The sequence below is a fragment of the Mobula hypostoma genome, chromosome 26 (assembly GCF_963921235.1).
Source record: "Mobula hypostoma chromosome 26, sMobHyp1.1, whole genome shotgun sequence".
Lineage (NCBI taxonomy): Eukaryota > Metazoa > Chordata > Chondrichthyes > Myliobatiformes > Myliobatidae > Mobula > Mobula hypostoma.
In genome coordinates this window covers 35,576,137-35,598,949 of record NC_086122.1, presented here as the reverse complement: position 1 = coordinate 35,598,949, position 22,813 = coordinate 35,576,137, and the positions used below count along the sequence as shown (strand labels likewise).

At 43.3% G+C, this 22,813-nt stretch overlaps 1 protein-coding gene across 1 annotated transcript in view; it reads right to left on the bottom strand.

The window, feature by feature from the left end:
* Positions 1 to 10,069: 10,069 nt before the first annotated feature.
* LOC134338169 (beta/gamma crystallin domain-containing protein 2-like) overlaps positions 10,070 to 22,813 on the bottom strand; it is a 75,600-nt gene continuing 62,856 nt past the window's right edge. The window contains exons 17-20 of the mRNA XM_063033782.1: positions 20,670 to 20,793; positions 18,329 to 18,487; positions 15,817 to 15,979; positions 10,070 to 12,502 (exon numbers count right to left, since the gene is read on the bottom strand). Coding sequence (XP_062889852.1) covers positions 12,414 to 12,502; positions 15,817 to 15,979; positions 18,329 to 18,487; positions 20,670 to 20,793 — 535 coding nt within the window. The 3' untranslated portion in view covers positions 10,070 to 12,413. The remainder of the gene's footprint in view (positions 12,503 to 15,816; positions 15,980 to 18,328; positions 18,488 to 20,669; positions 20,794 to 22,813) is intronic.

Here is a 22,813-nt window from a genome sequence, read left to right as displayed (position 1 = left end):
GGAGCGATAAAAAGGAGTAAACAAAAGCTGCAATTCTACTCCACGTAATAGGGGATGATGCAATTGAGGTATATAACCATTTTACTTTTGAAAATGGAGATAATTTGAATCTAAAGGTGATAATTGACAAATTTGACGCATTTTGTATACCGAAGCATAATGTGACGTATGAGCGCTATAAATTTTTCAAATGTTGGCAGAGACCTAGTTAAACGATTGATCAATTTGTTACGAAGCTGAGAAACCACAGTAAAAGATGCGAGTTTGCAGAGCTGACAGACTCTCTCATTAAAGACAGGATTGCTTGCGGCATTCTGGGTCTGAGAGAAAGACTGTTAGAACAAGATTTGAATTTGGAAAAAGCTGTGGCACTCTGCAAAACTTCTGAGACTGTGATGTCGCAGGCTAAAGACCTTTTTATCGAGAATGGCTGCATAGACTCTGTAAACCGTGAACATATTAGAAAAAATAATGCAGCGACAACAAAACCGGCAGAGAGCAAGATGTCATCTGAAAGAAAAAAAACTTTGTGATTGCTGTGGGCGGCAACATCATCTGAAAAAGTGTCTAGCGTGTTGGAAAATGTGCAACACCTGCGGTAAGAGTAATCATTTTTCACGCTGTTGCAGAAGTAGAAGGGAAATAAAACACGTAAATGCAGTGCTTGAAAATGAACATGAGGTGTTTTATATAGATGTGCTTTGTGAAAACAAACAAAGTAAGAATGACTGGACTGTGCCATTGCAAGTTAACCAAAACATATTCTGTTTAAATTGGATACTGGAGCACACGTAAATGTTCTTGCAGAATCGGAGTTTAATGCATTAAAGCCTAGACCAAAGTTACATCAGACAAATATAAAAGTGACTTGGTATTCAGGTGCAGACATTCCAGTTAAAGGAACATGTGTGGCAAAAGTATCACACAAAAATATGGTGCACACGCTTTCATTTGTGGTCATGCCAAAAAATGTAGAGTACATACTGGGTTTATCTGCCTGTGAGAGACTGAATTTGGTGAAAAGAGTCTTAGTCCTGGATAGTGACACAGAGTCAGAATACATAGAACATAGAATAGTACAGCACAGTACAGGTCCTTCGGCCCACAATGTTGTGCTGACCCTTAAACCCTGCCTCCCATAACCCCCCCCACCTTAAATTCCTCCATATACTTGTCTAGTACTAGTCTCTTAAATTTCACCAGTGAATCTGCCTCCCCTACTGACTCAGGCAGTGCATTCCACGCACCAACCACTCTCTGAGTAAAAAACTTTCCTCTAATATCCCCCTTGAACTTCCCACCCCTTATCTTAAAGTCATGTCCTCTTGTACTGAGCAGTGGTGCCCTGGGGAAGAGGCACAGGCTATCCACTCTATCTATTCCTCTTATTATCTTGTACACCTCTATCATGTCTCCTCTCATCCTCCTTCTCTCCAGAGAGTAAAGCCCTGGTTCCCTTAATCTCTGATCATAATGCATACTCTCTAAACCAGGCAGCATTCTGGTAAATCTCCTCTGTACCCTTTCCAATGCTTCCACATCCTTTCTATAGTGAGGTGACTAGAACTGGACACAGTACTCCAAGTGTGGCCTAACCAGAGTTCTATAGAGTTGCATCATTTCAACGCGACTCTTAAACTCTATCTCCCGACTTATGAAAGCTAACACCCCATAAGCTTTCTTAACTACCCTATCCACCTGTGAGGCAACTTTCAGGGATCTGTGGACATGTACCCCCAGATCCCTCTGCTCCTCCACACTACCAAGTATCCTACCATTTACTTTGTACTCTGCCTTGGAGTTTGTCCTTCCAAAGTTTACCACCTCACACTTCTCTGGGTTGAACTCCATCTGCCACTTCTCAGCCCACTTCTGCATCCTATCAATGTCTCTCTGCAATCTTTGACAATCCTCTACACTATCCACAACACCACCAACCTTTGTGTCGTCTGCAAACTTGCCAACCCACGCTTCTACCCCCCACATCCAGGTCGTTAATAAAAATCATGAAAAGTAGAGGTCCCAGAACTGATCTTTGTGGGACACCACTAGTCACAACCCTCCAATCTGAATGTACTCCCTCCACCACAACCCTCTGCCTTCTGCAGGCAAGCCAATTCTGAATCCACGTGGCCAAACTTCCCCGGATCCCATGCCTTCTGACTTTCTGAATACAGTGACTTGATGAAAGAGTATGAAGTCATACAGAGACCAAACTTGCCGGTAGAGTACAATACAGATCTGAAGCCAAAGAGTGACAAGAATCAGGATCCAATTGAAGAAGTGAAAGCACAAGTGAAGGAAATGAGAAGTCTTATTGAAATGATGAAGTCTCAGCATAAAAAAGAGATTACACAGTTAATGAATGAATTGCGATTTCTTCTCAAAGACCTCAAGAAAGAGCCAACTTCAGAGTTTCAGTTAACTGATGCAGACCAGACAACACAAGAAAATAACAATGAACCACAAGAACCGTGTGAACCACTTAGAAGGTCTACTCGTGTTCGTAAACCCCCAGAGAGACTGATAGAGACATGTTAAATTACGTATTTGTTCTGATCGATGTTGCTAATTGTTTTTCTTTTTAAGGAAAGGAAGATGTGGTGATATCATGTGTCACGTGTAAGAACGTGATTGAACAGAGTTTGGAGCATGCGCAGAAATGACAGAATGATCTAGAAACTGTATTTTGAAAACATGGTTGCTGTTTGCTGTTGTAAATAAAAGTTCTAGTTTTAATTCTTCCAGAATATGGCTTGTTCTTAGTAACCCATGGTACGTATTAGATTATGAGGACGCGCAGTCCTCTTTTATTGTCATTTAGTAATGCATACATTAAGAAATGATACATTATTCCTCCGGTGTGATATCACAGAAACACAGGACAGACCAAGACTGAAAGACTAACAAAAACCACATAATTGTAACACATAGTGACAACAGTGCAACAATACCATAACTTGATGAAGAACAGGCCATGGGCACAGTAAAAGAGTTCAAAGTCTCTCGAAAGTCCCACATCTCACGCAGACGGGAGAAGGAAGAAAACTCTCCCTGCCATGCCCGACCACAGTCCAACTCTGAGTCGTCCGAAAACCTCGAGCTCCGATCAGCCCTCCGACACCGAGCACCGAGCACCATCTCTGCCGAACGCTTCGACCCCAGACTTGGTCGCCCGCAGCAGGCAAATCCGGGGATTTTGGGGCCTTTCCTCTGGAGATTCTCGATCGCACAGTAGCAGCGGCAGTGAACCGGGTATTTCAGAAATTTCTCCAGATGTTCCCCTGTGCCTTCTCACGTCTGTCTCCATCAAATCTGGATTGTCCACGGCCCCTGTTTAACGGATACGATATCATTTCACTGGAGAGCTGCACGCGCTATGTCACGCCACCATCTTCTCCTCCCGCCATATTGATATTGAGTGAGAGGTTGTTGTTGTTTTGACACCTCTCAGCCGAGCTTTCAATCTCCCTCCTGTATGCTGATTCCTCACCACCTTTGATACAGCCCACAACAATGGTGTCATCAGCAAACTTGTATATGGCTTTGGAGCTGTACTTAGCCACATAGTTATAGGTGTAAAGCAAGCAGAGCAGGGATCTAAGCACACATCACTGTGGTGCATCTGTGCTGAAGGAGATTGTAGAGATGTTTTTTCCAATCCAAACTGACTGGGGTGTGCAAGTGAGGAAATCCAGGATCCAGGATCCAATTGCACAGGGGCTATTGAGGCCCAAATCTTGGTTTACTGATTAATTTTGAGGGGTTGATGGTATTAAACATTGAGCTGCAATCAATAAAGAGCATCCTGATGTATGCATTGCTGCTGTCCAGATACTCCAGGGTTGTATGAAGAGCCAATGAGATGGCATCTGCTGTAAGCCTGGTGTTTCAGTAGGCAAATTGGAGCGGATCCAAGTCACCATTCAGACAGGAGCTGATATGCATCAACACCAGATTCAGGAACAGTTATTGCCCCCCAACCTTCATGCTTTCAAACAAAACTTCACTTGCCCCATCATTGAAATGTTCCAACAACCTATGGACACACTTTCACGGACTCTTCATCTCATGTTCTCAATATTTATTGTTTTTTAAAAATTTATTATTATTATTTTTTTCCTTTTTTATTTGCATACTTTAGTTTGTTGTCTTTTGCACACTGGTTGAACACCCAAGTTGGTGAGGTCTTCCATTGATTCTATTATGGTTATTATTCTATTAGGGATTTATTGAATATGCCCACAAAAAAATTAATCTTAGCCAGGCCCAGGAGCAAGCCCCACAGTACGTGCTCCAAGGGACCACCCCCCACCCCCCCACAGTTGTACTTGGCACCCACCACAGTCCTTGCTCACTCAGCTGGCCTCAACCTGGTGCCCCCAGCTTTCACAGCCCCTGTCTGAAGTTTACCTTGCTGCCTGTCGTGTTTAGTTTCTGCTCTCTCTTGCTTTGTGGTCCCCCGTGGCTCATTATTTTGCCATCCATCAGTAAGAGTATCATTTAGTACTAAATCGTCTCCGCCGCTCTACTTTTGGGTCAAGCCTCCTCTACATTTCCTGACAGACCCTGTTTTTTCTTTTGCAGAACGCACAGCAAAAAGTGAGGACGGGTAATCAATGAAGCCACCGTCCAATGCTGATCACTTCGGCAAGTTTGCACTTTACACGGGTTTCACAAATCACAAGATCACACCTTGCGGGTCGCACACCAACAGTGCAGCGGAGGTTTTCACACAAATGCAGAGTAAAGTCACCAGCTGAAGGGAAATCGAGGAAACAAGAACTTTATTGTTTTTTGAAGGAAAAGTGGGATTGGTGACAGTGACATCACAAGGAAATCTGCAGATGCTGGAATTTCAAGCAGCGCACATAAAAGTTGCTGTTGAATGCAGCTGGCCAGGCAGTATCTCTAGGAAGAGGCACAGTCGACGTTTCGGGCCGAGACCCTTTGTCCTGACAAAGGATCTCAGTCCGAGACGTTGCCTGTACCTCTTCCTAGAGATGCTGCCTGGCCTACTGCGTTCACCAGCAACTTTTATGTGTGTTGGTGACAGTGACACTTGTTTGTTCCCTATCTATACCATTAGGTAAATAATCAATATTTACATGTGCCTGATATCATGCAAGGCAATGCAGAGAAGGTATAGATTTCAAGAAGATTCCAAGGATGTTCCAAGCAGAAGGTATAGATTTCAAGGAGATTCCAAGAAGGTTCCAACAAGAAGGTATAGATTTCAAGGAGATTCCAAGGAGTCTTTGTCCATCCTAACCTAGGAAATGTGGCAGGCAATTCAAACATTCACAATAAATTACCTGTGAATAGCTAGACAATAATGAACACAAGAAAGTCTGCAGATGCTGGAAATCCAAAGCGACGCACACAAAATGCTGGAGGAACTCAGTAGATCGGGCAGCCTCTCTGGAAAAGAATAAGCAGTCACCGTTTCGGGCCAATGACCTGGCTTCTACAGCCGCTTGTGGCAACAAACTCCACAGAAATATCATTGCATGTATCTTATTAAGGCACGAGGAAAGCCAAGGTAGTTGGCCAGATGTGGCTAACAAGGGAAGGAAAAGAATAACGTTGTTAAAAAGAGGCATAAAACTGAGAATATTGAACGTTCAAAATGTAGCAAATGGAAGTGCTATGTTTTGTACTTCAAAATATTAAATTAACTCAAGGGAACACACGGGAGTCCGGAATGCTGGTCTAGCTTCACCTTTACTTCAAGCGAATCGTACTTGTATTACGTAATGGCACGATCATGTACGCAATTAACGTATTTATACATTTAACCTGTGATAAATTATTTAAACAAAGATGCTTAATCAACCCATATATACACACACAAGATTACTCAAATATTACTGAAATATTAAGTACACAACGGAAAGGAAAGAGAAAAGAAAGCCAAATTTGAGAATAGATTAATGGAAATCATACAAATACACTGTGACAGTTTGTATAACTGATGTTAAATGGAAATGATTAGGTAAAGTTCACATGGCTCCTTTACAGACTGAAACAGGATCCCAAATTACATCGGGATTAAGAAAATGCTAAAGAAATTAAACAAAGATTTTTTTGTGCCTTCGTGGAAGGAGGAACAGAAAATCTCCCACAAACAAAATCACCAATCTACAGCAAATGAGGAGCTCAAAGGAATTGACACTAGTTTAAAAAAATGCAAGAGAAATTAACCCAGTATCTGATTGCAAACAAGAGAAAATCTGCAGATTCTGGAATCTGCAGTCCTGCCAAAGGGTTTCGGTCCAAAGCGTTGACTGTCGTTTTTTCCATAGATGCTGCCTGGCCTGCTGAGTTCCTTCAGCATTTTGTGTGTGTGTGTGTGTGTGTGTGTGTGTGTGTGTGTGTGTGTGTGTGTGTGTGTGTAACCCAGTATCAGATCTGTTCCTGTAAGTAAGTTTTTATGTGGCTAATCTAAGGTGACCTCAACAACACTGGTTATGTGGGAACCAGGGAACAGTAATAATTTAATTGAAAGCCATGGGAAACTGGTTACTAATTTTTTTAAATTGGGAGTGATTAGTGACTGGCACACATGTTGTCACATATCAGCCCAAGTAATTGCAATCAATAGCCCATCTGTTGTGTACTTTGGCATCTAGCTCTCTGTCTTTAGAATTTTTCAGAATATCTGTGCCAACAGAGATGTTTGAACGTTCACAAACAAGAGAAAATCTACAGATGCTGCAAGTCCAAGCAACACACCAAATTGCTGGAGGAACTCAGCAGGCCAGGCAGCATCTGTGGAAAAGAGTGCAGTCGACGTTTCAGGCCGAGATCCTTCAGCAGGACTGGAGGAAAAAAAGCTAAAGAGTACATTTAAAAGGTTGGGGGGGGGGGGAACAGAAACACAAGGTGATAGGAGAAACCTGAAGGGGGAGGAAGTAAAGAGCTGGGAAGTTGATTGGTGAAGGAGATACAGGGCTGGAGTAGGGGGAATCTGATAGGAGAGGGTAGAAGGCCATGTAAGAAAGAAAAGGGAAGGAGCTCCAGAGGGAGGTGATAGGCAGGTAAGGAGATCAGGTGAGAGAGAGAAACAGGAATGGGGAATGGTGAGGGGGAAGGGCATTACCAGAAGTTTGAGAAATCAATGTTCATGCCATCAGGTTGGAGGATAACCAGATAGATTATAAGGTGTTGTTCTTCTGACCCGAGTGTGGCCTCATCACAACAGTAGAGGAGGCCATGGACTGACAGGTTGGAATGGGAATAGGAATTTGAATTAAAATGGGTGGTCACTGCGAGATCCTGCTTTATCTGGTGGATGGAGCATACGTGATCGGCGAGGTGGTCTCCCGATCTGCTCCGGGTCTCACTGATATCCAGGAGGCCACACTGGGAGCACCGAACGCAGTAGATGACCCCCACAGACTCATAGGTGAAGCGTCATCTCACCTGGAAGGACTGTTTGGGGCCCTGAGTGGCACTGAGGAAGGAGATGCAGGGGCAGGTTTGGCACTTGTTCCATTTGCAAGGATAAATGCCAGGAGGGAGATCAGTGGGGAGGGATCTTCACCATCTTCCGGCATCTCCAGTGGGATCCCACCACCAAGTATATTTCTCCCCCCTCCCCACTTTCTGCTTTTCATAGGGAATGCCTCCTACATGACTCCCTTGTCCATTCATGCCCCTCTCGCCCGGTTTCACTTGTCACACTGTGGTTCTTCCTCTCTTCCCCCCATTTTCTTACTCTGACTCCTCAACTTTTTCTCCAGTCCTGATGAAGGGTCTTGGCCCAAAACGTTGACTGTACTCTTTTCCTTAGCCTGGCCTGCTGAGTTCCTCCAGCATTTTGTGTACATGCTGTTTAAACATTGAGAGGTGTCTCCCACTGTGGACATCTAATTCCAAGGAACCGTTTGTCAACCCAAAGTATTGAAGTAAACATGTCATTGCAACTATTGAAATTGTATTGAAACACCTGTTACCTTTGATCTTCAGGGTATACGAATGCATTATACTTTTGGGGTTGTGAGCCTCTGCCAAGAGTGTCTCCATAAGCACGTCTGTTTGTCGCGATGAAGAATGTCTTCTACATGACCCCTGATGAAGCAGGATTAATGGGAAAAAAGACAATCATTCTGCGACCTGAGTGGTTTCAGCAACGAGCATCAAGAGGTTCGATGAGTCCTACAAATGGACAGCTCAATCCAAATTTTTGAAGAAAGAAATTCTTTGAAAAAAATACCCATTCAAAGACAGACTTGCACTCTTAGCAGTGTTAAGATCCTGCAGTTATGTGCCCCATTGAGGAATTGAGTGCAAAGTCCAAAGTGGAGTGAGGAACTGTTTCACTATCTACAACTCTATCTATTAACTGAGTTATTAAAGGTCCCATCTGGCCGAATGAATAGATGGAAAAAGATTTCATGCACAATTTGTGGAGCATGTAAATATTATTCTGTATTTCCTGTGTCAATAAATACCCATCAATCTACATTAGGAAAGGCATTCCTTTCTCATTGGATTTTATAGGACTTAAATGAAGAATCAGGTTTAATATCCACTGGCATATGCTGTGAAATTTGTTGTTATGTGGCAGCAGTACATTGCAATACATAATAATAAAAACTGCTAATTGCAGTAATATATATATATATATATGTATGTTAAATTGTACATTGTACTGCTGCTGCAAAGACACCACATTTCACAACCTATGCCAGTGGTATTAAGTCTGTTTCTGATTCTGAAAGTAGTTTGGTAGTGTTCGTGGGTTCAATGTCCATTCAGAAATCTGATAGTTCAGGGAAGAAGCTATTCCTGAATCACCGAGTATGTGCCTTCAGGCTCCTGTACCTCCTTCCTGATGGTAGCGATGAGAAGAGGGCACACCCAAAGGTGGTAGGGGTCCTTAATGGTGGATGCCACCTTTTTGCGGCATTGCTTCTTGAAGAGGTCCTGGATGCTGGGGAGGCTGGTGCCCAGGGTGGAGCTGACTGAGTTTACAACTTTCTGCAGCTTATTTTGATCCTGTGCAGTGGCCCATCCCCATACCAGACAATGATGCAGCCAGTTAGAATACTCTTCACTGTACATCTGTAGAAATTTGCAAGCAGTGACATACCAAATCTCCTCAAACTCCTAATGAAATATAGCTGCTGTCGTGCATTCTTTGTAACTGCATCAATACGTTGGGCCCAGGACCGATCCTCAGAGATATTGACACCCGGGAACTTGAAATTGCTCATCCTTTCCACTTCTAATCCTTTGGTGAGGACTGGTATGTGTTCCCTTGTCTTACTTTTTCTGGAGTCCACAATCAATTCTTTGGTCTTACTGACATAGAGTGAATGGTTGTTGCTGTGACACCACTCAACCAGCTGATATATCTTACTCCTGTACGCCTTCTGGTCACCATCTGAAAGTCTGCCAACAATAGTTGTGTCATCAGCAAATCTGTAGATGGTATTTGAGCTGTGCTTAGCCACACAGTCATGGACCTTGCTTTGTGCAGATATGATGTAAAGCACCTGCTGATCATACTGGATTCTGAAGGAGTCATTTATAGTAAATGTTCAGCTTTCCTGGTAATGACAACTGCCTCACAACAGATATGGAGAGCCTTCTGTGGATCTCTCAAAATATTTGACTTAGTTCTCCTCAGATGAAGTTCCTGCAAGTTGTCACTGAATGTAGGAAGAAAGACAATCAGCGGAGTAAACTCAGCCACTGTTCTCACTTCACACAAACATGGATGGATGGATATTGTAAACACACTGCAAGATGCACTTTCACTGCTTTTGCACAAATGGTTCCTTCCAGCTCCCATCCTGAAAGTCCCTGCACAGATCACACCATGTCCTCCTCCCTATTAGTACTGGAGATCGGGGAGGGGCAAGCAAGGGTTAAACACCTTCTACATCGAGGTAAGACTCCACACATCCTTTCTCCAATTCACTGAACTGATGAAAGAGAAGGAACCAAGGAATAATTTCCTCCCCTTTAATTATTGGCCGTAGCCAAATTTTATTTTAAAGTTAGATTAAACAGACAGCTAAATAAAAAAAACACTAAATTTACTGCATTGCCCATTTTTAAATAGTTATCATTTATTTGCTTATAAAATTCTTTGTCATTTACAAAACTCAATAAAAATTAATATCATTTTTGTCTATTGTATAAAATAGATAGAAGAAGCACTTCTTATGTCTACCATCACAAATCATACATAGATTGGGGATGTTTAAATAAATTCTGAACTGTAATAAGCCTGAAGCAGAGGCTTGTACATCACGCAGTAAACCTTTTACATTCGCCCTTTGCTCACTGGCTAGAATCCCAGCAGCTCTCAGAGGAGTGCAGCTCCCCAGGGACTCACCGTCCACATCACGGTGTCCCGCCAGGCTACAGGTCTCGGGGCACTGACTCTTACTGGGCTACGGTTCCATTGTCTCTGACTTTAACATGGCTACAGTTCTACGGATAGTGGTTCTCCCCAATACCAATTCCAAAGTTAGAAATTAAAAAAAAAACCCAAACCCATGACTTAGTAAAAAAAAAATCCATTGACTAACTCTACTGCCTGTTGTTTGTATGAAAGGTATCAAACATACCTGGAGTTAGGATTGGGCTCAAATAATTTATTTCTATTTTTATTTAGAGATTCAGCTTGGAATAGGCCCTTCTGGCCCTTTGAGTTGCATCGCCCAGCAACCCCCGGCAACCCCCCAATTTAACCCTAACCTAATCACAAGACAATTTACAATGAATAATTAACCTATTAACCGGTACATCTTTGGAGCATGGGAGGAAACTGGAGGACCTAGAGAAAGGCCATGCATTTCGAGGGGAGGATGTAGACACTCCTTACTGATGACATTGGAATTGTCAGAAACTTCGAAGCAGCTGGTCATGGTGGAAGTGACAGTGCCTTCGGAAGACTGGATTGAGGAGGCATTTGAGCAAAAGAAAGCCAAATACAATGAGCTGGTAGAACAGTGCCAGGGATAGGGGTGGAGGGCACGATGTGAGTCTATAGAGGTGGGGTGTAGAGGTTTTACTGGCTGCTCGCTCTGCAGAACCTACTCTCCCCTTGGCATTACGGGGGCGACAGAGAAAAGAGCCATCAGGACCATCACAGAGGCTGCTGAGCAAGCCTCCAGATGGCTATGGACCAAGAGGTGTGACCCGTGCACACAACTGGGACATAAGCTGGGGACTGATCAACACTGGTGGGTCACCTAGGTGAGAGTATCTGATGTTAAAAGACCCCGAGACACCCTATGACTACAGTTTAATCACTGATGATGTGTCCTAGTGCATCCTAGGATGTTTTTCAGCATCATACAGGAAAGAGCACCTGTCACTGTCTCTCTACTCTGAATTAGGTATAACTCCATTTCTACGCTATCTGCTGAATTCTGTGTGGTGTCAAGGTAGCAAAAAACATGTAATAAGTGCTGAACTGGAGGGAATGATTGAACGGCGGAATTATTTCTTTCAAAGGGAATCATTTCAAAAATTGTATTGGTGGAAGTTATAAGGATGGACAGTGTCGTGCAGGTGTAGTTACATCTGGTTCCTGCGATTTTATTTAACATTGAGATAAAACAGCTCCTTAGCCCAACGAGACCCTACTACCCAATTACAACCATGTGACCAATGAAACCACTACCCAGTTCCGGTCCTGCACTTTATGAATTGTACCTTAGTTCACTTAGACTCTTTCAGTCTTATTTTATATTCTGTGTTTTTGTGATGCTGTTTGCACGACTTGCATGTTTTTTTTTTCCATGGGGGGAGGTTGATGTTCTTGCTACCGTTTGTACAATTTGGTTTTTGCACGCCGAGGGGATTTTGATGTTCTTGTTGCCGCTTGCATGATTAGTTTTTAATGTGTGCTCGGGGGAAGTTGATGTTCTCGTTGCTGTTTGCACCATTTGTTTTTTTGCATGCTGGGAGGTTGATGATTTTCTTTGAATGGCTTCCATGGTCTTCTTCGTTTCGTGGCTGTCTGCGATGAAGACGAATCTCAGGGTTGTATGCTGCATACCTACTTTGACAATAAATGTACCTTAAACTTGAATCTGTACATATTTCGAATGTGGGAGGAAACTGGAGCACCCGGAGAAAACTCACAACATCATGGAAGAAAGTACAATCATCTTACAGGGAGCAGCAGAATAGAACCCAGGTCACTGGTATTGTGACAGCGTTACACTAATCACGACAACATTGTGCCACACCATTTTCTAATGGATGACATCAGCTAGTGAATGGGGGCTCATCCTCTTCCTATCCCTCATGTCCCCCTCAACTACTGACCACCCTCTTGTGAGGCACTGCAGGGGTCAGGGAGAGAGCAGCAGAGAAGATGCTTAGAGGGAAAGATAATTCCGGCATCAGAGGCCCAGTACTTCGGTCTTAGGGAGTTGGTTTTGTTACAGCATCTGAATCTCCCATTGTTGAACTGGGTTCTGATCGTCATGTTTACAGATCATTCCAGAGTCCTGGTCATAAGATTTCCCACCTAAAACAAAGGAGGCAAAAAAGAAGTCATAAATCTGACAAATGTGGTTGGCAAAGTTCAAAGTAAATTCATTAACAAAGTACATGTACTATATATCACCACACACAACCCTGATAATCATATCCTGGCAGGCATTCTCAATAAATCCACGGTAGAGTAATAACCATAATAGAATCAATGAAAGACTATCCTACCATGGCATTCAAACTGTGTGTAAAAGACAACAAACTGCAAATACAAAAAGAAAGAGATTGTACGAATAAATAAACAATAAATATTAAGAACATGAGGTGAAGAGTCCTTGAAAGTGAGTTCATTGGTTGGGGCAAGTGAAATTGAGTGAAATTATTCCCTTTGGTTCAAGAGCCTGATAGTTGAGGGGTAGTAACCCCTCAATCTTGAATCTGGTGATGTGAGTCCTGAGGCTCCTGTACCTTCCTCCCAAAGGCAGCAGCCAGAAGGCAGTATGATCTGGGTGGTAGTGGTCCCTGATGATGATGTTGCTTTTCTGCGACAACGCTTCATGTAGATGTGCTCAATGATGGGGAGGGCTTTAACTGTGATGGGCTGGTCTGTATCCAATACTTTTTGTAGGATTTTCATTTCAAGGGCTTTGGTGTTTCCATATCAGGCTGTGATCCAGCCAGTCAACCTACTCTCCACCAACACATCTATAGAAGTTTGTCAAAGTTTTAGATGTCATGCCGAATCTTCGTAAACTCTTAAAGAAGTAGAGCTGCTGCTGTGCGTTCTTCATAATTGCACTTAGGTGCTGAGCCTAGGACAGGTCTGCTGAAATGATATTACTGAGAAGTCTAAAGTTGCTGACCCTCTCCTCCTCTGATCCTCTAATGAGGATTGGCTCGTGGACCTCTGGTTTCCTCCTGAAGTCAATAATCAGCGCCTTGGTCTTGCTGACGTTGAGTAAGAGGTTGGTGTTGTGGCACCACTCAGCCAGATTTTCAATCTCTGTTCCATATGCTGATTTGTCACAACCTTTAATTCAGCCTACGACAGTGGTGTCATCAGCAAACTTGAATATGGCATTGGAGCAATGTTCCTTCTAATTTGTAATGACCAGTGAGTGCAAAAATCTTGTGCTGGGCAATTGTTTGCCCAGTGACAACAACATGTGCGCACTGAATAATTTCTTCAATAAAACAGAATAAATAAGCCAGTTCTAAAATCTGCAGACAAATCATTCTAAATCCACATTGTGAACATGATCCGCAGCAGAGACTGGAAACAATGTGATTCTGTACGATCATGAACTATACCTAACATGCCAATGAGGTAGCACATGCTGTGTGCAGTTTAAATTCCTTTGTGTGCTTGTAGCAAAAGACGTGTGAGCGCACACCAGTCGTAATGTAAAGCGAGTACAGAATGGGACTAAGCATACAGCCTTGTGGTACACGCGTGCTGATGGACATTGGAGAGGAGATGTTGTTGCCAATTCAGACTGACTGGGATCTGAAAGTGAGGTGATGGAGGATCCAATTGCACAAGGAGCTATTGAGGCCAAGGTCTTGAGGCTTATTGATTAGCTTTGGGGGGGATGATAGTATTGAATGTCAAGCTGTGGTTGATAAAGAGCATCCTGATGTCTGCATCTTTGCTGTCCAGATGTTCCAAAGTTGAGTGAAGTGCCAATGAGATGGGATCTACTGTGGACCTGTTGCACCAGTAGGTAAAATGGAGCAGATCCAAGTTGCTTCTCAGGTAGTTGATATGTTTCACCATGTTATTCAATGGATAGAGGGTTCTTTACCCCATCTTTCTGAGGACACTGGCCCTTAAGTTGTGTTCATCACCATGACCACAGGCAATCTGCCTCTGAACTGCTACTTCGGGTGAGAATTAATTGACGCTCACAGACCAAAGGATTGGATACCACAAGACCGAAGATCAAAGGAGTTTCCCCTTCCCTCGATTTAGGCAGTAATGGCTGGTGTTCTCTTGGTAATGGGGTGAATGTACGTGGGCTGCATGAAGGGATAGGGGCTGATGGATGGAAAGCCATTCACATTATGCCTCATCTTTCTCTCTCAAAAATAAACTAGTTTTTATTCCGCTTTTGTTTTGAGCTATCTGTTATGAAGTATGAAAGCAAGGGGCAAACAAAAGTCTGCAGTGTGGGTCACAATCAGATTAGACAGTGAAGGGGAGAGGAAATTAGCAGCAGTACTGGTTTTGAGAAAACAAACTTCCCTCACATTGCTGAGAGTTATGAGGGGTGTGATACCAGAGGGCAGAAAGGGACAGGGTTTATACAGTCACAGGTTTTTGAGGATTGAACAAGTTTTCTCATGAATGAGATGGAGAAACAGACAGTACCAATAGAAGTCACATGGCTGAGGAAAGTAGTAATACTTTGCAGTTTTATGTAATTTTTAGGAAAATATCCCAAAGTAGAACATTGGGGGACAGCAAGTGTAGGACTGATAAAGATACGATTTAGGGGTTAGACTGAGGCAGGGGTGGAGATGGGTGAGATTATCTAGGCAATGATGCTTGTCGTAAACCAGAACAACACACACAATATGCTGGGGGAACTCAGTAGGTCAGGCAGCATCAATGGAGAGGAATAAATAGTTGATGATTTAGATTGAGACCCTTCATCAGGAATGATGCTTGTGTGTGTTTGAAAACTCATCTTAGAGTCTAATGATACTAAGCTTATGATCAATCTGGCAAAGTCTTATGCTAATTTCAGTAAAAGGAGTGAAGTTAATGTCTAGGCAGTAGAATTTGTCGCTTGGACTTGACAAGAACAGATCTAGTCTTCCCAGTATTTAGGCAGTTAAGAAGACTGGTGATACCGTTACTAATGGATATAGACACTGAAGCTAATGGATATAGAAATGTTTTCTTCGGCAAAAATGAGCAATAGGCATCATATTGAGACACTCTTGTAAGCAGAGGCCTGCCGGACCCGATATTACATGACATTTTTATATGCTAAAGATCGAAGATAACAGCAGAACAACTCTTTAGTTACAATGTATCTACAATGCTTCCTTTGCATTACATACAGTTGTCACAAACGTCCTTCTTTACACCCACACTCTAAACACCCGAAATGAATGCTGATCAGCATTGCCTGGTTTTCAACCAACTCCAGGAAAACTATCGTGCAGGGCTGCATTTTAAGTTCAATCTACAATCCAAATTTGGGTCTGAAGATTGGTTGCTGGTGAAATTAATATTTGCTATTTACCCTAGCTCCAAAATACCCCGAACAACCTGAGGAGCTAGCTTTGTCTGAGCTAAAGGAGCGTCATACACAAACTCGTGGTTTACAGAACACTTACCTTTGATGCTGAGCACAAATTCTTCATACAAGAGGCTTCGGATGGTGCCACTGAATTCAAATGTCCAGCAATGCTTCGGCATCCGTGTGTCCGACCAGATCACCACCTTGCTTCCAGTGTCACCCATAGCGCCAATGGTCTGAAGACTCATGTCTGGGGCAAACTGCAAATCCAAACACAAATAAAGACATTTCTCCACTTTAAGTGCTGCCAGGCTTTCGAGTAACAGTTCTATCTTAAGACACTATGCATTCCAGCAGAACCCTCAGTGAGAATCAAAAAAGGATGCAGATGCTGAAAAGCTGAGCAAAAACAGAAAATGCTGATGAACCTCTGATAAAGGGTCTCAGACCTATTGCATTATCTCAGTTGCTCTTTTCACCTCTGTGTATGGACCTTTTGAGAGGTTCCTGTTCTTATTTCTCATTTTCCCTAACTCTGGTAAAGCAACTTCCATTGATGAACACTGGGGCAAAAGATTTATCTAGCATCTTCTGCTGACAACAGTAGATCTTTATTTTGCTCACTACCTACTCTGGCAACCTTCTCACAGCAGATATCCTATAGACCACTGGTGGGTTTACTGTTTTGTTAGCTCCCAATCTATTTCCAAACCATTCTTGTCTCTATTTCTTCCTTTTCCACTCTCCTATGTTCTTTTGGGTGGCGGGGTGGAGATACATCTCTACCAAAGGAGGTGTAAGGTGTTCCTTCCCTCTGCTAGAGGGCAGGTCACCTTTGGGCAAGGTGTAGCACCTACTTAGCCCTCGCTGAGCAGGATCATGTGAAGCCATGGGACCAAGTGGTGGATGGTCATATGAGCAGTTGGTGCATATCACAAGTCCTGGTCATGTGACCACTGATGCTAGGCAGCCAATCTCTGAAGAACGTTGATAATGTTTGGGCCACCTGTCTTGTAAAGAAGAAAGCAATGGCAAACCATTTCTGTAGAAAAATTTACCAAGAATTATTATGGCCAATAGACCACGATCGCCCTTATCCTAAGTCATGACACATGATGATGATGACATGATCTTTCTGCATACTGTCTGCTCTCTAGCATTTACCCTTTGACTGCCTCATATGAATTGCCTTAATGTTTTCTGTCTTTGGAGAGCCTTCTTTTCTCCCTGTAGACTGCACCTAAACCATCACCTCATTGCAGCAATCTGCATGGGCTGTTTTTATGTGAGCCAGTTCTCATCTCCGATTGATTATATTAATTCTTCTCTTCTCTGGCTGCTGGCTTGAAGTGTGTAGAGCAGGGGTACTTAAGCTGCGGTTCGTGGACCGGCTCGGATAATGCTAAGGTTCATTAGCATAAAAAAGTTTGGGAACCTCTGGTGCAGAGGTTAGTGCTTATCAAAATGACAATGGTCTTTAACGATGAACGGCCATCATTAAATCTTCAGAAGGCGATGCCTCAGAAAGGTGGCATCCATCATTAAGGACCACCATCTCAGAACATGCCCTCTTCTCATTGCTCCAATCAAGGAGGAGGTACAGGAGCCTGAAGGCACACACTCAACAATTCAGGAACGGCTTCTTCCCCTCTGCCATCCGATTTCTGAATGAACATTGAACCCATGAACACCAGCTCATTCTTTTTTAAATTTTTTTACTCTCTTTTTGAACTACTTATTTAATATATTTCTTATTATAATTTATAGTTTTTATTATTATGTATTGTCACTTACTTCTGCAAAACAATATATTTCATGACATATGCCAATAATATTAAACCTGATTCTGATTTTGATTGTTTCCTAAATGAACTGAGGCAAGGAACAATGGTAGAGTGGAGCTGGAGATTGTGATCAAAGACCAAAAAGCCCTCACCACCTTAACATTCCATCTTGATCCTGTCAACCCACAGTGCCACCCCACCCCAGTACCCTAAACTCCCGTCTCCTACCAGTTTAAATCACAGAGGTGAATAGAATAGAACTTATCGTCATTGCTTAAGGCATCAAGATTGTGGGCAACTCCAGGTCATGAAAAACAGGTACGTATTTACAATGCATGTGGTATGGCTTAATTTAAAAAAAATTCTAATGTTTACATTCAACAAGTGACTTCAATAGTCCATAACACTCAAAGGCCATTGGCAAGCCGGGGTGTAGCATTATTCAGCTGCACACCTGGGGAAGAAGCTGTTTTTCAGTCTTACTGTCTTGCCTAAGATGTTTCTGTATCCATTTCTGTTTCTGTAAGATGGCAGGAGATTGAACGAACAGTGTACAGGATGGGATGGGACCACAATGATTCTGCAGATCTTGGAAATCTAGAGCAACACACACAAAATGCTGGAGGAACTCAGCAGATCATGCAGCATCTTCTGCTGCCCATTAACATCCAACCCTCCAAATTGACACAAGTGTCATTGAGAAACATTTTTGAGCACTTAACGTTGAAAGGAGGGCCTTGATATTGAGCACTCCCTTAAGGCAGAGGTGGCATATGGATGATCACTAAGCCCTGGTGTACTACAGAAGAAACAAGTGATCCTTACCTTGGGCTTCAGCATCCCTTTCTCATAGAACCAGAGCTGCTCCAGTTCCCTACTCTCAGGAGCAATAATAACCCGCGCTGACTTTACATCTTCCCCACATGGAACGATGGACAGCAGACCACCATTCTCCTGGTTCTTGATGGTGAAGTATCTTTGTTTCTGTAAACACAAAATGTTTTGGCATTAAGCACAGGGCTTTGGAACATACAATACATTGTGTTAATCATTGCTTAAGAGGGGTCAGCAGAGAAACGATTGGGAGATGTCACAGTGCATTGCAAGTTGCTCAAAGGTCAGAAACTGAAGGTCTGGGCATGAAGGGACCATCTGATGTAATTGAGGGCAGAGTATAGGGTTAACAACAGGAAAATAGTATGGAAGATCAGAGGGATCATGGGGTCCAAGTCTATAGATCCCTCAAGTTGATAGGGTGGTTAAGAAGATGTATGGTGTGTTGGCCTTCATTAGTCAGGAGATTGAATTTAGGAGTCAGAACGTAATATTACAGCTCTGTAGAACCCTAGCTAGACCACGCTTGGAAAATTGTGTTCAGTTCTGGTCACCTCATTATAGGAAAGATGTGGAAGCTTAAGAGAGGGTGCAGAAGAGATTTACCAGGATGCTGACCAGATTAGAGAGCATATCTTACAAACACAAGAGATTCTGCAGATGCTGGAAATCCAGACCAAGACACACAAAATGCTGGAGGAACACAGTAGGCCAGGCAGCATCGATGGAAATGAAAAAAACAGTCGACGTTTCAGGCCAAGGCCCTTCACCAAGGGCCTGGAAAGGAAGGGAGTAGATGCCAGAATAAAAAAGGCGGGGGAAGGAGGACGACGACAGGTTAGATGAGCTGGGGTGATTCTCTTTGGAGCAAAAAGGAATGAGAGGCTTGATAGAGATGTATAAGATTATAAGAGGGATAGATAAAGTGAACACATAGTGTCTTTTACCCAAAGTTCCATTGGCTAATATTGGAGGACAGCATTAAAGGCAAGTGCAGGAAAGTTTAGGGGAAGTGTCAGAAGTAGGGTTTTTTAAACACAGAATCCACTACTGGAATACACCCCTGCGGGAGGTGGTGGAGTCTGATACATTGGGACCATTTAAGAGACTCTTAGATGAAAGAAAAATGGAGGGTTATGTGGGACGGAAAGGTTAGGTTGAACTTAGAGTAGAATAAAAGTTCAGCACAGCATCTTGGGCTAAAGGGCCTGTATTGTGCTGTAAGAGAAAGACAGAGGACAAAAAGTGAGACAGTTAGACCTGCAGGAATGCATATTTGTGTCTAACACAAGCCAGGCAGATACATCTGCTGGAATCCACATTGCGTTTAACACAAGCCATTCAGATACACCTTCTGGAGTATATACTTTGTGTTTAACACAAGCCAGACAGAGACACCTGCTGGAATACACATTGTGTTTAACACAATTCAGACAGATGCTCCTGCTGGTTGCACATCTGGGTTTACTAAGCCAGTTGTTTGGAGAAGAGAAGCAAAGTGTTGGAAAGGAAAAAGTTTTAAAGATTAAGGTTGGAGAGTTCCACCATTTAAAGGACAGGTAATCCAAATCAAAATGTTCATGCTTTGGAGATGAGTAATTCTCTTGGCTTGTGGTCATGTATCCCATGGGTATGACATGAATTCACTGGAATTCAGAAGGTGGGGTTGGGGTGGAATCTCATTGAAACCTATCGAAAGCTGAAAGGCCTCGAAAGAGTGGATGTGGAGAGGATGTTTCCTGTAGTCGAGGAGTCTAAGACCAGAAACCACAGCCTCAGAATAAAGGGATGTCCACTTATAATGGAGATGAGGAGGAATTTCTTTAGCCAGAAAGTGGTGAATCTGTGGAATTCATTGCCAAGCTGTAGAGGCCAAACCATTGGGTATATTTAAGGCAGAGTTTAATAGGTTCTTGATTAGTCAGGGCATGAATGATTACGGGAGAAGGCAGGAGATTAGGGCTGAGAGGGAATGGATCAGCTATGGCAGGACAGACTCGATGGGCCAAATAGCCCAATGCTGCTTCTATATCTTATGGTCTTATGGTGAATGATCCCAAAGTTAAGGTTGCAGAAATCCACAGGCACGGGTCAGTCTGCTTACTCATTCACATCGCGGGGCTGGATGTTAGAGGTGACCAGTTTATTGCATTGTAGTCCTGATGGGTGTCAGGCTAGGGGAGAGGAGCCAGTGGTAACAGTCCAGTTACCACCACACTGGTGCTGAGGTTCACATTCCTTACACGTGCACCGCATTACCTTGGTTGGGGTTGGAACGGAGGTTCAAGCTGGGCAGCTGATGTACGGTATAAGGCCAGGGCCCTGCACTAACCTGAGTGATTGGCATTAATGATCCAATCCTGGTGAAGCTGCTGTACTTGGGCCAGTTTGAAATCTCAATGGGTTCCAACAGAACTTGCCGACCTCGGAAGTTGCTGTACTCGAAAATAACCCAGCTGCGGACAAGAAGAGAAAGAGGACAAGGCTTTGAGTCACACCTTGGCAAACTAAAGCAAGCTCTCTCAGTGCTCTTAAACCTCTGTTTACTGTGTAGCTGCCAGCTTTGACAGTTTGGACAAGCATAGCCTGGAAACACAGTCCTAAGATGTACCGGTTAGTAGGTTAATTGGTCATTGTAAATTGTCCCGTGACTAGGCTAGGGTTAAATTGATGGTATGCTGGTGGTGTGGCTCGAAAGACTGCATGGGCCTGTTCTGTGCTGTATCACTAAATAAATAAACAAGCACTCTATCAGTATGCACTCTAGCAGCACAGTTAGCAGGCGGGAGATGTTAGTGTGGAAGTTTTGCTAGTTCCGCTTGCTTGTCCAGGAGTGTTATCCAATGTCACGTGTAAAGACTAACACGCAACATAGAGTCCGACACAGGAGATTGTGCAGGAGCTGGAGATCACTGGACAAATTTCACGGTATGTTTCGATGTACATGTGATAAAGAAACAAATCTAAATCTGATTCTTGAGCAATGCACACAAAGTGCTGGAGGATCTCAGCAAGTCAGGCAGCATCTATGGAGCAGAATGAACAGTCTACATTTCTGGCCAAGAGCCTTCATCAGGACTGGAAAGGAAAGAGACAGAAACCAGAACAAGAAGATGGGAGGAGGGGGAGGAATACAAAAAGGCAGGTGATAGATGAGACTCCCACCTTCTCCTTCCTTGAGGAGAACCACAACCTTGCCATGGTTTGGAGGCTTGCGTGCCTCAAAGGCCCCGAGGGCTATGCTGGCTGGAGTCACGGCTTGAGGCTTTGGCTCTGGTAGGGTCACCCATGGCAAAGAGGTCAAAGGGTAGAGGACAGACTAAGAATCACCAGTCTTCCAAGTTTAGGGTTCAGCTCAGGGCTAACAACCCTCACTAGTAAAACAAAATTGTTACAGAAACAGCAATGAAGAATCCTTCTACATCTAAGCTTGACCGTATTCCTGAGTCTCCACCCGGTGACTTGAATGACTTGACAGCAGTGAAAACTGAGAGGCAGTTACTGACATGACAAAGGAAGCCCTGAACACCGGCAGAGACGGAGGACAGCAGTAGCATAATGGAGAGTTACCTTCTCATTCTGACTTCTGCCTCCTTCCTTTCCAGTCCTGATGAAGGGTCTCAGCCAAAACATCTCACATTTATTCCTTTCTTTAGGTGCTGCCTGACTTGCTGAGTTCCTCCAGCATTTGTTGCACATTATGCTATTTAGCAGAGCAGAAAAATAGTCTACCCATCCCTCAGAAATCCCGAAAAACAGGGCATCTTCTCTAGGTTTCTGCTGCGAGCACCACAAAATAAAAATCACTGGGACATTTAAAAATTATATTTTTCACATTGAATGTTTATTTAACTGACAGCTGGAACTATCCAACCCGTGAAGAAAAAGAATGTTTGTCTTTCCAGTGGGTACAAGAAGAGGCTGTTCTACAAAGGCAGCATGACGGAAACAGGAAGTCCCCTGATAATAACTGTTAAAAAAAACGCTGTCCAACCTGCATCTGCACTGAAATGTGAGGCCCTTCAATCCAAGCAACTAATCATTTGGAACAAGAAGTGGTGGGTCTGCTTGCATTGTGTGGCCATGGTCGGACACCATCTTGAGTTAAACGAGTGCATAACCATCATGACAACACGTGACAGAGCAAGAACAAGACTGTAAGACATAGGAGCAGAATTAGATGTTTGGCCCATCAGCTCTGCTCCGCCATTTCATCATGGCTGATTTATTTTCCCTCTCGGTTCCATTCTCCTGCCTTCTCTCCATAACCTTTGATGCCCTGACTAATCAAGAACCTATCAACCTCTGCTTTAAATAGATTCAATGAGTTGGCTTCCACGGTTATCCGCGGCATCGAATGTCACAGATTCTCCACCCTCTCGCTAAAGAAACTTATTTATTTATTTATTTATTTAGGGATACAGTGTCAAATAGGCCTTTCCAGCTCTTCAAGCCACATTGGCCAGCAACTCCTGA